General features: G+C 40.7%; 1 gene segment (V, D, J or C); it reads left to right on the top strand.

Annotated features, from left to right (window-relative positions):
• The first annotated feature begins 217 nt into the window (after positions 1-217).
• On the top strand, positions 218-22,161 carry LOC148142381 (Ig heavy chain C region-like). The segment is given in 8 exon segments: positions 218-234; positions 1,331-1,421; positions 11,522-11,827; positions 14,912-15,223; positions 17,175-17,483; positions 17,942-18,271; positions 21,438-21,565; positions 21,706-22,161. Coding segments are annotated over 4 exon segments (864 nt in total).
• The last annotated feature ends 712 nt before the right edge of the window (positions 22,162-22,873 follow it).

Here is a 22,873-nt window from a genome sequence, read left to right as displayed (position 1 = left end):
AGCTGGTTCGCTACGACAGTTCATCCAGCAGTAACTATGCACCAGCGATTAAGGGTCGATTTACTGCGTCCAAAGACAATTCAAACAACATTTTCGCGTTGGACATGGGGAACCTGAAGATCGAAGACACCGCCATCTATTACTGTGCAAGATACCACAGCGAGAGGAACCAGGGCTGGACCCGTTCAAAAACAGCTCGAGGGAACATTTTGTCAATTCCACCATAAACTGACGGTCAGTACGAGTTTTAAATGCAATTATACCAACTGCGATCTGAAGCAGACCTCAGGCTGCCTCTTACAAAACTATCAAAGAGGAAATGTACCATTTAAACTAGCAAACTGGTGACACAATGGGACAATGTTTTGGGTATGTCATATGTACTGCTAACACTTCCATCAATTAAATGCTCTGACAAAATGTTAGTTTTAGTATATCTGACAGCTCAGGAAATCACTGCTAATTGTTATGTCGACTATGGCATTAATTCTAAACATGATCAGAACTAAATGGCTCTTTCAAATGAAAATTGAGACCTCGAGTAAAGAACAGAGAATGAGTGTACTAGTCTACATCATTGTGATACTACAGTGGGTCACAGTGTTGTGCACAGCGACATCCTCATACAAAAACCACTGACAAGTGTTTATCTCAAATTGGTGATTTCTACCATGGCAGGAGCGAGAAATAATGTGAGATGCAAGTTAAACGCAATCCAGTAGTGCTAGTTTGTACAAATGTATAATTTTTTCTACCTTCTTCGTGTTGATTGTCAAGATAAATGCAGACCAAACCTGGAAAAGTATTCCAAGCTTTCAAAATACAATGAATCGTAAAAGCTGGAATCATGCACCAAATCATTTTTAGAGGAGTCTGAATCACTGCTTTCTAGGAAGTGAAGAAATTCCCTGCATTTTACAGTTTACAGTCTGTCATAGTATTTGACACAACGTGTCTCACAGTGATATAACTGGGGTGACACTGCAATTATGACCAATACAAAAACCGATTCAGCCTCCATTGTTTGAAACTAGTCAGTGATGACTTCTACAAACCATCTTAACTTGCAGTGCCGTATTAGTTCTGTGCGGTTTAATGCCAGTATCACTATTTAAATTGTAAAAGTGTTGGGTAATTATTGATATACCAGTTGGGGATTTTGAGAATCAGCTCATGTCTTACTCTGTGAAGTATAAAACAGTATTAAAATTTATCAAGAATGATCAGAATTCACTAGCGCAATTATGTGATGAAGATTTATCGTGACTTTATTTTGCCTGTGGTTCTGAAAATTTAAAATGATGGTAGATTTTTGATTTGTTTTATTCAGAGCTAGTTATTGTGTGACCCAGTCCAGAGAATGTAACACTGTGACTACCTTGGCTACTGGGGCCAAGGGACCATGGTGACTGTGACTTCAGGTAAGACCCTTGAACTTTCTTTCTGACTTTTTAAAAACTTTCTATTCATGTGACTAATTTCTGAATTAAATGAAACTCAGATTCTGTGCTGAGTTTGGTTTGGTTTGGATTGATTTTTGTTCAGACTGATTATAGACTTCAGTTAAGGCTCAGCAAATAGTTACAATGGGGATGATGGAGTCAGTTGTTTCGTGTATCTCTTTATTTTGATCAGATGGGCATTCTGTGTGGCTGGGTTACTTGCCTAATGTCTCTTAATAAGTCAGCTATAAAGAATGTTTAATGTTAGTGACACCCTGACTGTGAGTTTGGTTATCAATAACAAACGCTAAGAATTCAAAGATGTTCGAGATATTACCAAACATGATTAAAATATGCTAAAATATCATTATTCATTTCTTTAATATATGTTCTTACCATGATTCTATTTTCACATTTATTTTGATAATTTTGTTGATGACAAGCAGGTTAGAAACTGTCATAAAATTTTCTTGCGGTGCTATATTGCATTCTGTTGATTAGATTCTGAGTTTGTTTTACTTGATTCTGTTGAATTGAGTTGATTGGATTTTGGCTTTGTTTTAGTTGATTCAGTTTGAACTATGTTGATTAGATTCTGACTTTGTTTTTACTTGGTTTTGTTGAATTGTGTTGATTGGTTTTTGAAATTGTTTTATTTGATTCTGTTGAATTGAATTGTTTGGATTCTGATTATGTTTCATTCAAATCTGTTGTTCTGAGTTGATTGGATTCTGATTTTATTTTCCTTGATTCTGTTGAATTGAGTTGATTGGATCTTATTCAGTTTGTGAAATTGATCTGCATTTTCATGCTTTCTGTAATCGGTGTTTTCTTTCTGGTGAGGAGATTGTCTCTCTGGATACCTTTTCATTACAAATATTTGTGAAGTTCTTTTGTTTTTCATGAATCATTTCTGCATTTGTTAAACTTTTTTGGCACATTTTTCTCTGCTTGATTGAAAACATTACATCCATTTGTAACGGTCTGAAAAACAACTTAAGGCAGAAACCCGGAAGTGTGAGAAATGAAAAAAAAAAACGAGTTTTTAATGCATTGACTTTAAAAAAAACTCAGTTCTAATTGTAAACTAACTGAATTTTGTTTTGAGTAGCCTCATTCAAAATAAAATTTGGGACTAAAATCTGAAACTACAGAATTGATCAGATTATGTAATTGACACTAACTTAAAATTATAAAGTGGTAATATTTGTCCATTCAGTAATTTTGTTTTGACCATGAAGTGATTAATCAATATACGCCTTCAGCCGCTCTATTGTGCGCTGCACAGGATTGTCACGATCAAGAAGGGTGTACAGGTTGGAAATAAATTGAACTGTTGCCAGAAACGTTCCAGCTTTAAGTGTTAAGTCCCCTCACAAACAAGGCTGCTGTTATGACTTGTTATTTCTATTCAATTTAATCATTAGTTTGCTGGATTCTGAGCAGCTTTGTTAGACTTCAATTTGTTTTGTTTTTTTGTGAGGTTACATCATGTTCTTGGTTCTGTTGAAAATGTTTGCAGAGCTAGTTATGCTGCAAACACACCGTGTTGTGATCTGGTGATCATTGATCTGTTGACGGGGGACTGTGCTTGGGTAACATTAAATGTGTTATATTTGGGAAACCGTTTTTGGTTTCTACATTGTTTTTGCAATGTTAACATGGTTGGTGACAGTGAACCGCTCCTGGTTCCTCATTCAATGCAATCAGCATGCGAGGTGAAATTTCATAAAGCCTAATATTAAGTGAAAGGCAAATCGCAAAGGTTTTAGAAATGAAGGGAAAACAGATACCTTCGGGCGCCATTTTTACTTAAAATAAATAATTAAGGATTAATCTAATCCATGCTTTACAATCCACATTCAGAATTCCACTATCTAGTTCAATCACAAGGTCTGTCTTTAAACAGTTTACAAGTCATAGAGAAATATAAATAGAATTTCAGAAGTCTAATGTTCTAATAGTTCTTGCTCTTGAACAAAAATGCCATGACTGCGTTATAATTGATCAAGAAACACCTTTGAATTCAGCTGTACACTACATACATATTTTTCTGGCTGGAAAAGATCATTGGCAAAAACCATTTGGAAATTCTGCTCAATTCTATGAAGAACAGATCAGTTTCACTGCTTTGATCAGTTTCACACGTAACTTGAGTTAATTAATTGTTATGTCCCTGATTAAACTGGATTTACAGGATAAAAATAAAACATTAATTGAATTATTTAATCTGCACAGTGCTTGAGGTGTTCCCAATCTGTGCATTTTAAATAAATAGTTACATTTTACAACAAAATATCAACTGAGGAGTCATTCTTTCGGAAACAACTGCTATCGTGAATTATGTGACCAAGGCCAAATTTTGAATTAATTAAAATAATTCACTCATGAACTCGCAGGGCAGCATGGTGTCTCAGTGGTTGGCACTGCTGCCTCACAGTGCCAGGGTCCCAAATTCGATTCCACCATCGGGTGACTGCCTGTGTGGAGTTAGCACATTCTCCCTGTGTCTGCGTGGGTTTCCTTCGGGCGATCTGGTTTCCTACCACAGTCCAAAAGATGGGCAAGTCAGGTGATTTGTGCAACTTAGCACAGCCATAGTGTTCAGGGATGTGTAGGTTAGGGTGCATTAGTCAGGGATAAATATAAATTAGGGGGAATGGGTCTGGCTGTGCTGCTTACTGTTCAGAGGGTCAGTGTGGAATTGTTGGGCCAAATGGCCTGTTTCTATACTGTAGGAACCCTACTCTTAAAACCATGGGCGTGCTTGCTGCAAACGCAGAGAATTCATTTTACATCGATGTGTTCAGACGGATGCAGAGTTCACAAATTTGCAGAAGACGAACTAGAGGATAACAGAGCACATTGTTTATTCAGACACTGGAAATAGATTAATATTTATTTTAATTAATATACTTGACCGATTTATTGCAATGTAGCGATCGGAAGGAATCTGCTCACATTAGTTAAGTGTGACAATCATTTAGATTAGATTTCCTGCAGTATGTATCGGACCATTTGGCCCAACAAGTCCACACCGATCCTCTAAAGAGTAACCCACCCAGACCCATTCCCCTACCCTATATTTACCCCTGACTAATGCACCTAACACTATGGACGATATAGCATGACCAGTTCACCTGACATGCACATCTTTGGATTGTGGGAGGAGACACAGGGGAGATTGTGTAAACTCCACATAGGCAGTCACCCGAGGCTGGAACCGAGCCTGGGTACCTGGATCTGTGAGGCAGCAGTGCCCACATTTACTTAGACATCCGCTAAAGCGGGCAACTCCAGACAGAAGCATGTTTTCAATTCATACCTTTTTAAACATTTTCTTTCATTAAAAGCAGTTAACAAAGAAAATGACCTTGCCCTAATTCCTTCAACAGAAATGCTTTCCACACTGAACTTTATGCAGTGCATGCAAAATCTCCACAGTTCAAGGAACGTTTTAAGAATATGTAAAAATAATTTAGAGAATAATCCATTTCCTCTGGATCTGGGCTTTAATTGGCGATATTTCCCACCTCAATAATTTTGTTAAATACAATGACTTATTAAGTTTATTAACTCAGTGGTTATTTATGTTCATTTTGAACACATTCTCATTCACATTAATCCACTGGTTAGTTCCTCTGATGAATGTTCAATTACAGTGAATATATTTGACGTGAGGAGTTGAGCAATGTATCCTCTAGGATTAAGTCTGTTGTGCAGTTTGTTTCAGTGCTATCTCCGACTAACTTGTCAACGTTCCTGACCATTTGTAAATTGTCCAGTTCGGATACCTGAATCTCAGGCAGTTCAATTTTATCTTGAGCTTCAAAACCACTTTTATCTGCCAGAAATACAATATTCGATTAGGTGCCTCAGAATTGAGAGCCCTGACTAAGTTGTTCCAATCAGAATGTACGTTTCAGGAACAAAAGGCAGACAGCAAGAGTTTTGAAATTGGTTGTTGGCAACAAGAGATATTTGATTGAGCGAGGCAAAGGGAAATATGCTGTATATTTTCTTTGTGCCTCAGTTATGCAGGACATGTTTCGTGGCACAATGTAGAATCAGAATTTTTTTGCATCTTATTATTTGAAAACCTATTATCAGCTTTAATGTCACTGGCAACGGTCATATTACACTTCAAAACATTTTAATCTTTTCCAAACTAAGTAGACCGTCTGGTGCAGCAACGTTCACAGGGGAAAGAGGAAGGGAGTTCTAGGTTGGAATCCAGTGACAGTGAATTGATGGCAATGCAATTCCTAGATTTATTCCTCTGTAGTTCCCATAGAGTTTGAACAATTTGGAGCTGCTGTCAAAGCATTCTTGGATAAATGTTGAAATGTTACTTTCATTGTACAAACATTCTGGAACAGTCCCTGGTTGTTGGAAGGTGATAATAACTAACATGGTTTATGTACTGTCAAAACAGGTGGGCTGTGTTCTCCGTGATCGTGTCGAGCTCATTGTGTTCAGGTCTGTTGTGATGTTGTAGTAGGGTCCCTGATTCTGTGCCAGGTGGCCTGTGTTCACTTACAACCTGTTAGACAGGTATGTAACACAATCTCTTATCAGGTTACTTCAGTGCAAGAAAGCAGATTTACATGTTTGGGTGTTTGTTGGAATTCCACTCACAGAGGCCAGTGAAATCTATTCAATCGCTGTCCTGACTTGTGTCTCTTAGATATTAAACAGAATTTTGGTGTTTAGCAGCTTTTTCCAGATCAATATTTGTTCACAAGCTTTTGGGCATCGCTAGATGGGGTTAATGGAGTAAGTGCTCAAAGAAATCCCAGCTTTTGACTTGCTGTTCTAACAATATCATTTATAACTAATCCAGAATGAATCATTTTCGAAGCATATTTGATGAGATTATGCTGAGGCTGTTTTACTTTATATTAAACGAGTGCTGTAGCTGAATTTGATTGTTCAGTACGCTGGGAGTTCCGCTGAATCCAACACTTGCAGCAGATGGCAATAGCTTTTCAACTGGTCTTCAATTGCTATCTCAGACCATCCAGTACCTCTGCTAAGAATTCATTTTCCAACAGGAGTCAAGCCAACGTAATCACTGTTTATCTTAACAGGTTGAGCTCTTGTGCCAAAAACATGAAAACAATTTGGTGAAGAGGGGGTCTCTGTGTGCGAAAGGTTAACCTTGCAATCTCTCCACAGGAGCTGCTAGACCTACTGAGTTTCTTCAGAAATTGCTGTATTTTATTTTAGTTTTCTAGCATTTAAAGTTTGTTGTTTCATTGAAAAAAGTTCTGTTCGATTAAACACGTTCTTCAGAGAAAAGATGCATTTGAACAAATTGCGAATGTTCAGAGATATTAAATATCAGAGAATCATTGAATTTGAGCGCCCTGATCTCGAGCTGTAGTTTCACAAGAAACTATTATGAAGTTACAACACACTCCAGAGCGCAGTGGCTGCTGTAATTGGGTGGAAGTTATTTTGATCACTCAAATAGAGAATGTCAATGATCCCGTCCCAAATAATCAACAGAAGTTTTTTCTAAAGCATGTGTGAAACAATTCATTTGTTGAAATATTTTAATAAAAAGTGTTCACCGCCAGTGCTAGCTTAATGAATGACACAATGATAGGAAGGTCAGTGCAAGAGGAGGGCACTCAGCCCCTCGAGCTGTTCCACCACTTACTGAGATCATGGAGCATCTGTGAGCTAAATCCACAGGTCTCCCTTTGGCTAAAACTCTTCAACACCTTTTATTAACAAGCAAAAACTATCCCAGATTTACTGATTCCACTGCCCGTAACAAAGGGAGACACCATTTCTGAAAAACATTCCTGTGAGTACTGTGACACAATGAGGCTGGAATTAATTGCTCATGAAAGTAAACTTTAAATCTCTGACAATTTCTAATTGAAACATCCCAATCATCATATTTCTTTAATTTAACACTATACTTCCCTGGAATAAAGAAATATAATGTGTGTTTGCCTTGCTAAAAATGAGGGAAGCTTCATTCCTATTATATGATTAACGTCATCTTGTGCAGACACACAAGTGCCTCAAATAATTTTCAATTCTTCCAGTGGTTGTTTGAATCTCTGGACAGGTGTGGAAGTGTCAGACTTTTTATATCGCCTTGAGAAACCAGTTGTCATCAGTCTATTTGAATTGCTGAAGTTTGTGTGGTATTAGCACATTCACAGCGCTGTTAGGAAGTGAGTCCCATGGCTGTGATTGAGGAAGAGGAAACGAGCAGGGAAATAGTTGAGAGTCAAGTTAAAGTCTGATTTGGAGGAGAGCTTTCAGGTGAAGCATTTACACGCATGTGCGCCCTTATCCTCAAGGATCACAGTTTTGGAACATGCTGCTGAAGGGACATGTCAGCATGCAAAATGGAAGCTGAAGAAGGCCCCTCGGCCCCTCTCGAAGACTATTCCATTCATGGGATCATCATTAATCTTGCTGCTCACCAGTCTTCCCAACACACCGATAACATTGAACCTGATTGTTTACTGTTCAGCAAAAGATTGGTGAACCTTTGGAATTCTCTACTACAGAAATTGATTAAGGACAAAACATTAAATGATTTCAATAAGGAGATAGATTCCTTCAATCCTTAAAAAATGCTATGGATATGTGGGAGAAAGGCAAACAGAGTACAATATTGGTTGAAAGTCATGAAAACATTGAATGGGGCATGGTTTGTAAGTTTGCACGTAACGCCGACATCGGTGGTATAATTGGCAGTGAAAGTTATTTAAACATACAATGAGATCGTGATCAGCTGGGCCAATGGGCTGAGGAGTGGCAGATGGAGTGTAATTTAAATGAATACGACGTGTTGCTTTTTGAGAAGACAAATCAGGTCACAACTTACAGAGTTAATGGTAGGGCACTGGATAGTGATGTTAAACACAGGGCCCTGAGGGTCCAGACTCATAGAGTCTTACAGAGTTAATGGTAGGGCACTGGGTAGTGATGTTGAACACTGAGGACCCTGAGGGTTCAGACTCATAGATTCTTGAAAGCGTTGTCTCAAGTAGCTAGTGTGTTGAAGGTGTTTAGCACATGTACCTTCATTGGTCAGAGCACCGAGTGCAGGAGTTGGAGCTTCATGTTGTAACTGTCCAAAACATTGGAATGAACTGCCAGAGGAAGTGGTAAATGCAAAGATAGGTCCAACATTTAGAAGACATTTGAACAGCTCCAGGAACTGGATAGGTCTGGATGGATATGGGCCAAAGGCAGGCAAGTGGAATTAGTTTAATTTGGGAACTCTGGTCAGCATGGATGAGCTGGATCAAAGGAACTGTTTCTGTGCTGTATGACTTTATGACTCACTGACTTTATGGTGGAGTAGGCTCAAAGTTGGAAGGTGGTGAGCAAGTGAGGGGCTAGATCGGGCATGTGGGAGAGTTTGGGCTGGTAGGCTGTGAGGTGTTGGCTGGCTGCTGGGTAAGCTGGCATGCACTCTGTCTGGCAAGGTGGCATCAAGGTAAATGGTAATGGTCACAGGAAAATGTGGTCGAATTGTGCTTGGTAGGTGAGGGGTAGTTTGAGCTGAAATGCAGGAGGTCTGTCTTTGCTAGGCTGGTTGGTGTAGAGGTGGGCAGAGTGCCAGGATGTTTTGGGGGTGGAAGGTCACTGTAATGAAGTGACAGGGGGACGTATTGTCAAAATGTAAAGCTCGGAGTCTGGCAAAATGGTAGGTGATAAAGGACAGATGCGAAAGGAGCTGGGATGCAATGTGCACAGGTTGACTTGGTTAAGATGAGAGGTTACTGATCATGGGCTGAGGTCATGTCTTGGGTAGTGGGCTTTTGTCAGAGGTTGCGAAAATGATGGTGCCAGGTCCAGTCAGGGCCAGATTCACCATGGGCCAGGTGCAGAGTGGCAGGAGTGTAAATGAGTGAAAGGGATTGAGATCATATGTCCATCTGGAATATAGAATATAGAACATTACAGTGCAGTACAGGCCCTTCAGCCCTCGATGTTGCGCTGACCTGTGTAACCAATCTGAAGCCTATCTATCCTACACGATTCCATTTTCATCCATATGTTTATCCAATAACCTTTTAAATGCCCTTAAAGTTGGCGAGTGTACTATTGTTGCAGGCAGTGTGTTCCATGGCCCTACTATTCTCTGAGTAAAGAAACAACCTCTGACATCTGTCATCTATGTCCTCTCCTGCTAGCCATCACTATTCAAGGAAAAAGACTTTCACTGTCCACCCTCTGTTTATCTTTTATGTCTCAATTAAGTAACCTACCAACCTTCTTCCCTCAAATAAAAACAGCTTCAAGACCCTCATCCTTTCCTCATTAAACCTTCCCGCCATACCAAACAACATCCTGGTAAACCTCCTCTGAACTCTTCCAAAGCTTCCACATTCTTTCTATAATGTGGTGACCAGAACAGTACACAATACTCCCAAGTGCAGCCACACCAGAGTTTTGTACAGCCGCAGCCTAATCTCGTGGTTCTGAAACTCATTTCCTCTATCGATGAAAGCCAACACAAAGTATGCCTTCTTAATAACTCTATCAAACTGGCTGGCAACTTTTAGGGATCTATGTACATGGACACCGAGATCTCTCTGCTCAGCGACACTACCAATATGGATTGCCTTGGATGTGTTTCGTGTGATAGGGGTTGTGTGTTCCGGGCATGAATGGGTGTATAGCAGGGGAGGGTTTGTCAATGTGAGTGGAAATTTTGGTCTAGACAGAGTAAGTGCAGTGGTTAGTTTGAAAGATGAGGTTTGCTGGTGAACTGCGTGTCAGTTTGATAGTTATTAAAGTTAAAGATTACTTGTTCATTTCTCAAATCATATTTACGTAAATACTCAGCTGTAACACTCCAAAGTCTCTGAACCTTATGGTCCTCCATTTTTCAGAGGCCTCCAGAATTCAGATAATTGTAAATGAGATGTTTCAACTTCCAGCCAATTGGCATGAGTTCAGCCGTGACAGCCATCCTCCCAGTCCCAGTGCTCAGCTCCTGCCTGTGCTGCTGCTGCAGTGACCTTCCTCCCAGAGAGAACATTCTGCCTTGCATTGATAAGTGAGGAAGGCTCACTGGGCCTGATTTCCAAGTATGGGGACGGCAAACACGGGGGGACACAACTTTAAAGTGAGGGGAGATAGGTATAAGACAGATGTCAGAGGTAGTTTCTTTACTCATTAAGTAATAAGGGTATGGAATGCTTTGCCTGCAACGGTAGTAGATTCGCCAAGTTTAAGTACATTTAAGTTGTCATTGGACAAACATATGGACATACATGGGATAGTGTAGGTGGGATGGGCTTCAGATTAGTATGACAGGGCAGCGCAACATCGAGGGCCGAAGGGCCTGTACTCCGCTGTAATGTTCTATGTTCTATGATTCACTCTGATTTCTCTCCGGGGGTACTGCCAGCTGTTGGGTATTTCCAGCAGCACGGTACCTAGTGGGGTGGCACGCTGGTCCCGTGGTTAGTGCTGCTGCCTCACAGTGCTAGGGATTCGGGTTCCATTCCAGCCTTGGGTGACTGTCTGTGTGGAGTTGGCACTTTCTCCCCATGTCTGTGTGCGTTTCCTCCCACAGTCCAAAGATGTGCAAGTTTGGGGAATTGCAAATGTTGTGTTCAGTGGTTGGGAGTTTAGATGCATTAGTCAGGGTTAACTGTAGCATAATAGGGTAGGGGAATGGTCTGGATGCGTTACTTTTCAGAGGGTGGGTGTGGGCTTGTTGGGCCAAATGGCCTGTTTGCACACACTGTAGAATTTCGATGAATCTGCATTTCCTTGGTTTGTTTTTTGTGAAACATCTCTGCTCTTCACAGCAATCCAGTGAAAGTGTCAGTTCTTGAGATCTTCAAACAGTTGCTGGGGTAGGATCAGGATGTTCTTCTTCCTAAATTATGTGGTAATAGAAACAGGGCATGTTTCGAAAGAGGGAACCAATGACCATGGTCAGCAATTGGTAGGAAACAAAAATAAACCCCAGTTATGCTGTCAACTTCAGCGGGAGCATACTTGCAAACGTTTACAGCTGAGGATACATTTGATAAGGTCAAATTAACAGAAACTAACATGCTCAATTGGTCATTCTATTGTAGAGACACCGTCTCCCCCCACGCTTTATGGCCTGGTCTCCTCCTGTCAGGAGCACAACACCGGTTCTGTGATCTTTGGTTGTTTAGCGATGGACTATTCCCCTGACGTCACCAAGGTAACCTGGAAGAAAGGTGGGGAGCTAATCACAACTGGATTGAAGACTTACCCATCAGTGAGAAACAAGAAGGGAACCTACACCCTGAGCAGCCAGTTAACCCTGCCCGGGTCAGAGGTAGATTGCCCCAGCAAAATCTCCTGTGAGGTTCAACACAGCGGGTCACACAAGAGCAAAGTAATGCCATGTCCAGGTACGTGTTGTGGGAACTGAGATAAACAGATCATCTGTGATTAACATGAATAAGGCATTATTTATAACCGTTTTCACAGACTCACCTTATACAGCACAGGAAAAAGGCCCTTTGATCCACCCAATTCACGCCTATCAATAACAGCCACCTAACTATTCCAGTCTCATGTGCCAGCACATGATCCATTGCCTTGTGTGGCTTGCCCTTCATACTTATTATGAGGGGCTCAGTCTCTACGTGACTTATAGGTGCTGAGCTCCAGGCTAACACCACCCTCTGTTTGATTTTGTTTTCCCCTGAGATCCACTTGGAAGCTCTTGGCCTTACCTTCACCCTGTGCCCCTGAGGCATTGATCTCTCCATCAAGGGGAAAGGTTTCATCCAGTTTACCCTGTCTATGCCTAAAATAATTCGAGACATCATGATAATCTTCTCCCTAATTCTCCTCTGCTCCAAGGAAAACCACTGTGTATCTAAACTAGTTTCATAACTAAAACCCTCCAACCCAGGCAAGATCCTGGCAAATCTCATCAATACTGCCTTCAGTGTAATCGCATTCCTTCGATAACATGCACACAACGCTTCAGTATGGCCTAACCAGTGTTTTATTAAGTTCCAGTATCATCTCACCATTCTTCATTGTCAATGTCTAGGCTAAGAAAAGCAAATATCCTCCCACTTTCTTAGCCTCTTTATCCAGATGATACAGTACAATAGGGGATCGGTGGGTACATGCACCAAAGATCCTCAGGCCTTTCCAGGGTTCCACCATTCAAAAAGTCATACCTCACAGATTCTTCTGCCGATTCTTCACCTTACATTTATTCAGAATAATTTCCATTTGCAACTTTTCTCTTCACACACAACCAACCCTTTTATATCCTCCTGCAATCTAAAGCCATTATGCTCATGACTTACCAACATGACAGTTTTCATTTCATCTGTGAATTCACTGGTTAATCCTCCTAAATTTGAGTCTCAATCATTGGTATGTAAGATAAATTGCACGGAAATCAACACCAATCCCAACAGAACACCAGGAGACATAGATTTCCAGTCACGCAGGCACCCGATGACTATTATCCCCTGCTCCCATCACTCAGCCAGTTCTAGATCCAATCTGTCAAATTAACTCGGATCCCATTGGCTCTGATTATTGCTATCATCATGGACATCGAGTTATCTCTATGAAAACTACTATCAAATTGTTACACATGACTTCCTCTCAATAAAACCGTGCTGAAAATTGTTGATTTATCTTCCAAATGAAGACTAATTTCACTTCTCAATAGTTTCCCGACCACTGAGACTAGCTTGACAGATCTGTGTTTTCATTATTTATCCCTTCCTTCGTCCTGCATAACAGTGCAACGTTGGCTGATCTACACTCACTTGGCACAACTGCTGTGGCCAGACAGGAATTCTAAATTATTGTCAGCGACCCAACTATTTCATCCTTTGCATCGCTCAACCGCTTCGCATACTTTTCATCTGCCCTGGAAAAATAACCACTTTTCATTCAGCAAGACAACACAGAACATCACGTCATGTGTCCTAATTTCTGAAAGTACATCACAACACCCCTCCATGATTTCTGTCCCCACATTGTCCCTCTTCCTAATGAACACTGACACAACACATTCGTTATGACCGCAACCTAATCCACTGGCTCGACTCCAATAATAACACTTACTGGGCATTACTGTTTCCCGAATAATTCTTTTATTATGAATGAGCCTGTAACTTTAAAAATATTTTCCTTTATTTTGACTGCTATTATTTTCTCATGGTCCCTTTTGCTCTTCTAATTCCTTTGTCTTTCAAACTCCCCCTTGCACGTTCTGTACTCCATATTAGTTTCTATTGTTTTGAGATTTCAGTATAGACCGGAAGCCTCCCTGTTTCTCTTTATCTACCCCTCCATGCCCTTTGGTGTCCAGAGCCCGCTGAATTCTTGGTCCCACGCAGTGGCTTCCTGGGAAATGTCCTCCCTGTGATTTTCCTATCTCTTTCTTAAATGTGTCACACTGCTCTGACTCAGATTTACCAATAAGTGACAGCTTCCAGTCCACTCTGGTCAAGTCATTACCTGATCTTACTAAAATTGCCCTTCCCCTTTTCAGAACTTTGGGCCAATTTCTATTCCTTTGCAGTACAATCTGAAATCCAACTGATTTACCATCACTGTCTGCAAAGTGCTCCACCATTGGTGTTTTACCCACTGGGTCCACTTCATTCCCTAACGTTAAGTTCAGGTTCACCCCTCTCTTGCAAGGTCTGGATTAAAATTCTCTGTTTTAAACACATACTTTGTTCAAATATTCTCCTCGGGGCATTTTCAGAATTGTGCTCCCTCTAAATTTTTGACAAAATGAATATCCAAGCCTATGCTGACGAAATTAAAAACCTCTTTTCTCATTCCCCTATTTAATTTACATGTCTCTGAAATTTGCCCATGTGTTTGCATTTGGTCTTTTGGACCAATAGTAAGTACTATCGTGCTCTCCCAGTAGTTATGTTTGCTGTGTTTTGGTTTTGAAGTACTGTCCATTTGCCTTTGTTCAAGGAGGTATCCATGATTTCATTTCTCTTTACAGCCTAAAATATTCTTGTCAGAATTGCGACAGAAACAACATTCTGTACCGCACACCCCCGCCCCCATCAATTTCCATCTTTCCCTGTCTCGCCTGAAGGCACTAAATCCTGGAATATTGAATAGCCACTCCTGCCCGGCTCTCAATATGTCTCCATGATAGTAACGGCACCATTTCTTCATTTATGCCAGTAATTCGTCTGCCTTGTTCATCAGGCTCTGTCATTAAAACGAATACCATCCAACGTTGCTATCTCCCTTCTGATGTTACCGGCCTATAGTTTCTGTGCCTCCTTGACTCCCTTGCTGTGTCCTCTAAGTTTAGCCTTTCACATTGTCCTGCTGATCTTTCTGTGTGGATCCCAGCTTCTCCAGCACTCTGCACAATTATGATTCTTGTATCCATTAACCACAAGAAACCTTGATATATGAGAACTGATTGTATTTGTTATGAAATTCGTCGGATAATGTATGCGATGTGTTTCCTAAAGGTCCAGATATTCTCCAACCAACCCTTCTCCTAACTGTGAGCTCCAGTGAAGAAATCGCAAGCAGCAAGTTTGCAACCGTCGTCTGTTCAATCATCGAGTTCCATCCGAAGTCAATCTCCGTGAGTTGGTTGAAAAATGGCCGACCCTTGGATTCTGGCTTCTTCACGTCTCCCGTGTGTGAGGCAAACGGGAACTTCTCAGTGAGGAGTCGGCTGATGGTCCCTTATGGTGAATGGTTCAACAGCGCCGTCTGTACCTGCCAGGTCACCAATGGAGAGAACATTCAAAGTAAAAACATCACCGCACTCCAGGGTAAGAGACACACACTGAGAGAGCTACAAATCATTCTGAACTCTGATGTGAATCGAACACACTAATTTATCAGGCGTAGTAAACAGCACGGTACAGCTTCTCATTTCCCAACATGCCACGTATCTCTTTTCAGTTTGAGTGTTACATTAGCATTGCTCATAATTCAACCTTTTGGCAAGTCAGAAAATCATGTTTCCTCTCTGTTGAAGATAGATATATAGACAGTGAGCTTTGTTAAATAGTTTGTTGCTTGACCATGCTGGGAGAGGCATTCAGATTGCTGAATCCTTGCTTGGTAGCCGCTTCAAGGATAAGTTCGTGGTGGAGGGGGGATATTGGAGAGATATCTGATTGAAACATAGAAAATACTGAGAGACTGAGGTCGAGTGAATGTGGAATAGATGCTTTGACTGGTAGGCGAGACTAGGACCCAAGGGCACAGTCTCAGGGTCAAAGGGGCACCGTTTAGAACTGAGATGGGGAGGAATTTCTTCAGCCAGAGGGTGATGAGTCTGTGGAACATGTTACTGCAGAGGGCTGTGGTGGCCAGGCCATTGTGTGTATTCAAGTCAGAGATAGATCGGCTCTTGTTTAGTACGGGGAGAAGGCAGGAGAATGGCTTTAGCCCGAAATGTCGATTTTCCTGCTCGTCGGATGCTGCTTGCCCTGCTGTGCTATTCCAGCATCATTCTGATCTAAACTCTGGATTGGCCGAACAGCCTTATTCTGATCCTCTATCAAATTGACGTGGTTAAAATATGCAGTGACCCTTACTTGAGAATAAATCAAAATGCGTTCAATGCTTCATTCCCTGCTCAGGAATGACCTGTTGGTTGGACATTGTACGACATCGATTTTTATCTGGTACTGAGCTCTTTAACTTCATTTATGGGATCAGACCACAGACCAAGTGGGTATCACATTTGATGAACTGGGATAAATGTGATCTCACTGAGCTGCTTTAAGATGCTCTCTGTAATTAGTGGATGAGGCAGGAGAATAAATTCTGGTGGGAATGCTACAATAGGGATATAGGGATGAATGAACTAGGAACTCGAGACAGGCTGATTTAGCCTGGTTTGGGGTGATGATGTTTACACAGTGAGTAGTGGATGTCTATAAAATTAGTGCACATTTCCATCGAGTTTGTAGATTAATTTAAGACACTTTTGGTTTTTTTTCTCCCCTGCTCTATGAAGAAATTAAAAAATGCAGCTTGGTAAATAAAGTGAAAGTACAGACCAGTTATGAACTAACTGAATGGAGGGAAAGACTTAAGGAGACGGGTGTCCTTCTCGATATCCAATGCTGTACTCAGTGTCTTGTTTTCAGATCTACTCCAAACACAGCCCACGAGGAGCAATGACATAAATTAGAGAATGACATCACACCAATAACGCAAAGTATTTTTGATCACGTTAAATATAATGAACAGAATTTCCATGGCTGTTCACCGCTCCTGTAACACTTTAGAACTCTGCAAAGAGAATAATTATTATTTATTATAATCTGTCCAAAATTTGGGATGTTATTTGGCAGTCAGTGTGACCAGCAGCACTTGCACCTAAGGGTTATGAACATGGAAATGAACTCATTCTATTCAGATTACTCTTGTCACAAGTATCAATAGATGGTCTTCAGTGAGAGACAACTCCGAAAGAAAGGTCATTCCATGGGTTACATGATGGTATCTTCGATGATTTTACTTTTTTCGCAGGTTTCACTTGTTACAAAGCCAGTGTTCTTTAGGAATAATTACACAGGGTATGTTATAGGTAATCACAAATGCTTTCACAGATCAAAATACATCAACAATGGTAAGCATCGTTTCAGAATAGTTGGAGTTGCCATTTTGAAGGTGGTGTCTTCACCCTGTGAAGGAGTAATCTGAAGATTGGCTGTTTGTATCAGAAAGGGGCATTTTTCATTGACTTTGATTTTTGTTTCATAGAAGATACCGAGTGCCACCCTAACACCGTTAAAATCCTCCCACCGCCAGTAGAACAAGTCTTACTGGAGGCGACGGTGACGTTAACCTGCGTTGTGTCCAATCTTCCTTCTGGAGTCAACGTGACCTGGAAACAAGAAAAGAAGCCTCTGAAATCAGAGATTGCTGAGCAGCCTGGACAGAATCCCGACAGCGTGATCAGCAAATTAGACATTTCTACTGAAGCCTAGCTGAGTGGTGTTACTTTTGAATGTGTGGTGTACCATCAGAATCTACCGACTCCGCTGAGAGACTCCATCCACAAGGAGAAAGGTGAGCAGTGAGATTAAAGCACAAAGGATCCCATGTGTAATCCGGATCCAGTTCCATCAATGACAGGCTTTGATTGGAAATGAACCAACACCATTGGGGGCATTAATGATGCATCTGAAGGCAGGATAGCTAAGTAGCTGATTCAGAAAAAGATGGACCAAAGGATATTGTATTCTGATTAAGTCAGATAAGGTGGGAAGATGCCTGGGTTGTGACGCCACCATCAGCAATGACAAATGGACAGAATGTCCTCGTTGTGGGCTGGAAACATGGAGGCAACTTTCACATTAAACTTTCTTTTTTTTTTACTGAACAGAATGTGTACCATACTGCTCCTTTAAAAAACGAAAGTGAATAAATCCCAAATTAAACATGACGCATTTTAATATTTAGTGAAATTGTGATATTGGTTCAGGATTTTTTTTGGTTGATTTATATTTGTCTCAAATATTTTGCAGTGATTAATCCGCTGGAGCCATCAGTGTCGGTCCTCCTGCCACCAACAGAAGAAATCTCCGCTCAGAGGTTTCTCTCCCTCACCTGTTTAGTGAGAGGTTTCTCCCCCCGAGAGATCTTAGTCAAGTGGACAAACAATGACAAGCCGGTGAATCCCAGTAACTACAAGAACACCGAGGTGATGGCGGATAGCGACAACACCTCCTTCTCCATGTCCAGCCTGTTATCCATTACAGCGGAGGAGTGGGCCAGCGGTGCTTCTTACTCCTGTGTGGTGGGACATGAAGCGATTCCATTGAAGATCATCAACAGAACAGTCGATAAATCCAGTGGTAAACCAAGTTTTGTAAACATTTCACTTGCACTGATGGACACTGTTAATTCATGTCAATAAAAATCTCAAAGTTGCATTTGATAATTCAACAGAAGTAATGAAGTGTTTCTTTTCCTCCAGTTGTGAGTTAAATACTGAATTAGTTGTTTCTCACTCTGACTTACATTCCATCTGTGTAGTTAAAGTGGATTATTAACAGGTTTAGGATGAGTGTCTTGTGCAGTTAATGTTCTCAGCTCAGATACACCCTGGGTCAGAGACAGAGTAAAGCTCACTCATTGCAGGATTCCACCAAGTACCTTATTCATCCTAAATCCCTCTGTGACCAAATCTGACAATGTCCATTTTATGTCAAGGCCATGGCATGAGTTTTGAACTTGTGTTTTTGATTCCCCCCATTTGACATTCTTACAAAATTCATTTCAGTTTTAAACTGCCAAATTGCACCAATTGGAAATGTAAATTTAAGACACTTTAAAATTAAATTTGATTGGAACATACCAATCGTAAAGAGTGCAGAAGAGTTTGAATGTAACCTTTGTTTCTGGGGAACTGCCAGGGATCATGCGCCAGCGCATGAGTTGACAGAATGTATCTTCACTTTCACACCAAAGAGAATCAACAGATAAGTTGTAGTGGAGCAGAGGAGAGGGGAACGATGAATGGTCTGTCCTCTTGCTCCCTGTGCAGAGTTTTCATGGTGGATGTCCTCTGTAATGTAACCCAGTTGCTAACAGGGACAGTCAGCTACTTGCTTACTGTCCAAAGAATTAACATTTCCATGCAAAACAATATCTTTGAAGCATGTTAGGCACGCTTGGCTCTGTTAACAAATGATTAACATTGATTCCCATAATCCAAAAGTGGTGTTGGCATCGTCCCAGTTTGAATTCCATAGTTTTGTCTCAGTTTTCTGGAGCACATGGGATCAATTCTGGTATTCGAATACCTGATATCATTTTGTTTCACATACAGAACACAAGTAGACATTTTCTAATAAACATATTCAGAAATGTTATCTGTGGGGCAGTGGGGATTTGAACTCACGCCTTTTCTCTCAGAGACAGAAGTTCTATCACTGCAACAGAAGAGTTGCTCAAAAAACGCTTATCTCTGCACAAGGATGGGAAATGTTTCCTGCAACACCAAGGTCAAAATCTAATTATGGGCAATGCATTAAAATTAGAACAATATATTAGAATAATAAAAATTGCAGTCTGGTATAAGAACAGATACAGAGAGATGATCGCAAATACACACGTAATGACACATATACGGGCTCTCACCTAAAGACACATATTTATGTGCACACTCAAATGTGCATTTAGATAAGATGTCACACACGCATACTCGCACAGAGCCACACATGCAAGTGGTACTTGAACACTCACCTAAGCTCATACAAAAACTCACACACACCAAAAGAAAATCCTTTGCACAAATGAACAGGAGTACTCACACATAACCATGAGAAACATAGACTCACGGTAACACACAAATGGGCATGAATACATATACATTCATACAGCACAATGCGGACAGACATACACACATGAACACACAGATACAAAATCTGAAAATTGTCCTCCCACATGTCAACTCACACAGGCACGTAAGTGCACAGAGATAAACATTAACATCATTATTTTCCCATTTTCAGAATCACAAACATACAATGACAGAAGCAGCTTAATTAGTTATTTTTAAACCACATTGATCAGCATGTATACAATGTCACACGCACACACAAATTCAGAGCCTCACATGCAGACACACAAGTGTATAGATGAACAAATAGAGGGGCGTTTATTAAATAAGGATAATGGGCACAAGGATCAGCAAGCATCCACAAACAATAGCACAAACAAGCTGATCAGGAGATGGTTTGGGAAAGATTGCCACACAAGCAATCATCATCATATAAATATAAACATCCATCAAAACATAACATTGCATGCTAACATTTATTAAGCATAAACATGAAAATAACCTAGTTTAGGTAGGATCTGAAACAGACACATAAGCACACGTTTTAGATAGCACTAATGAAAAGTGAACACTCACAAAGACATTACAAGATAAGCATAGGCAGCAACGAAGTGGCATATTAGCATGATGATGCTTACATAATGTGAAAAGACCAAACTTTAGGTGCACAAACACATGAGCACACCAGCAGTAAAGGAACAGGAATATGTTTATTCATGCACAGTCTCCAACATGGGCAAGAGTGAAGTAAGAGACTCTCATAACGACATACACAAACATTAAAGGGAAACCAAACACACCAAGCAGGAGATCAAATAAATTAAGGGACACACGTACAAAAACTTATTCCTAAATATACAGATCCTACAAACTAAAATATGAAGCAATGTCCTGACTGTGATGTCACTTATTAAATTAGATTAGATTACATTACAGTGTGGAAACAGGCCCTTCGGCCCAACAAGTCCACACCGACCCGCCGAAGCGCAACCCACCCATACCCCTACATTTACCCTTTACCTAACACTATGGGCAATTTAGTATGGCCAATTCACCTGACCTGCACATCTTGACTCTGTGGGAGGAAACCGGAGCACCCGCAGGAAACCTGCACAGACAGGGGGAGAACATGCAAACTCCACACAGTGAGGCAGGAATTGAACCCGGGTTTCTGGCGCTGTAAGGTAGCAGTGCTAACCACTGCGCCACCGTGCCGCCCCAAATCATACAAGAAGAAAATTATATTCATGATTTGCCAAGCAATTGGTCACCAATACAAAAAGATGCGAATCACATTTGAACTTTTATTCAGTGATGGCCACAATTTTCAACTAAAGTGCTGTCACAGCCTATATTTAAAATATAATGATATAATTAAAATCATCATTCGTAATAAGCATTCCTCAAATAATAATATCCTTAAATAATAGATGAAAAGAAAAATAATTTAAAACGTTCTGACATGGACAATGAAGAAAGAACATGTGCAGTTAGTATTTGTAATTTCTTGCTGAGAGTCAATAATGCACTAATAGATACAGATAAGAGTCACACTTGAGAAATCCCTGACTGCTTTATGAAGATGTAATGGTCTCCAATTACATGACTTGGATGCAGATAGATCGATCTGGATCAATAAACAATCTAAATGCGTTCTCTCGGCTTTATATTCATAGATTCAATAGATCGCACTTGGATTGAAGACTATGAGGATGATAACAGCAACATCTGGACAACTGCTTCCACGTTCATCACCTTGTTCTTCCTGAGTATTTTCTACAGCGCTGCCGTCACTCTGGTGAAGGTGAGAATAATCACATCTTTCTCACGCCAAGCAGCCCAATAGGTTTTGTGAAATCTCTAAGTGTGCCATTGAAAAAAACATTATATCTGAAAGTCCCTGATCATAAATATCTGCGTCATTGCTTTCTCTCTCTTTTCCAGGTTAAGTGAATGAGTTGTGGACCCCTTTGATTTTCCTGATCTGCTTATCAAGGTCTCCGAATTCCCAATCTCCAATCTGTCCTGTTGCTGACTCGAACAGTGAGATTACTTCAGTTTATCAGCCTGTAACTGAGACAATTATTGATGGATTTTCCTTTTTACTTTGATATCTTTGAGATGGTTGTGGTTGGAAGAATTTGTAGCTTCCCAGTTGTTTGAAGCCCGTTTGTTTTGTTTTTATTTGTTCCTTACTCAGAATGGTTGCCTACCCTTTCTGATGAGCCTTTGTATTCCCTTTCTTGTGACTGTTACTGATGTACAGAAAATTCCCAGCTCACAGCGCATGTGTTCTCGTCTCAATGTGGCATCCAGCCATTATATTCACTTCTGTTAGCTTTTACATCAACCTTTTGGATAAAAATGCTTTCTGAAATGGTTAATAAATCTCTAATGAATATGCACGAACCTTGAGTTTGCTTAATTCTTTCTTCAAGGCCAGTCAGTAATAATACACTTTCCCACATCCTACTCCTTTCCCAGCCAAATACTTTCGCTTGTTCTGTTTGGTTGTATTTTATCCAGTCATTTAGTTTAATGCTGCGCTACCATGCAGCCCACTAATGTAAATACATCTTTCACACGATATGCCTGATGGAACACTCCAGAGGCAGAATGATTGGAGAACATTTCCGCTCATGCACCAAGGGTCACGGCCTCGGGTCACCTAATGATAATGTTATAGGCTCCACCAGAAGCCGAAAAAAGGCAGACAACGGAGTTTGAAAGTTTACTCTACACTGTCTAAACTAAAAGTACTCCCAATGTCAGGGCAGCCTGGGTTAGTAATGCAGAAATCACCACCTAAAGCGCCCAACGAAACATTCATCAGCCAAAAATGTCAACGTTCAGTCAGGTATTCAGACACAACACGTGCACAATCCAAGGGCGGATTCTCAGAACTGGAGTTTTTCTCACACATAAATCTCATGGAGCACAATTCCTGGGATCTACTTGACACACCATACCTGTCAAATCCCAGGGAATGAGACTGAGATCTCATATTACTGAACAGCAACCCTCAAAAATAATAAATCAGTGGGTGCTGTGATCAGGCAAGGCACAGCTCATGAGTACCTGAAATATTCAGCCATTGAGGTCCATATGACGC

Source organism: Chiloscyllium plagiosum, unplaced genomic scaffold, assembly GCF_037043375.1.
Source record: "Chiloscyllium plagiosum isolate Xiang-an unplaced genomic scaffold, Cpla_swu_hap1 HiC_scaffold_29, whole genome shotgun sequence".
Lineage (NCBI taxonomy): Eukaryota > Metazoa > Chordata > Chondrichthyes > Orectolobiformes > Hemiscylliidae > Chiloscyllium > Chiloscyllium plagiosum.
This window is presented reverse-complemented; position numbering and strand designations above follow the sequence as displayed.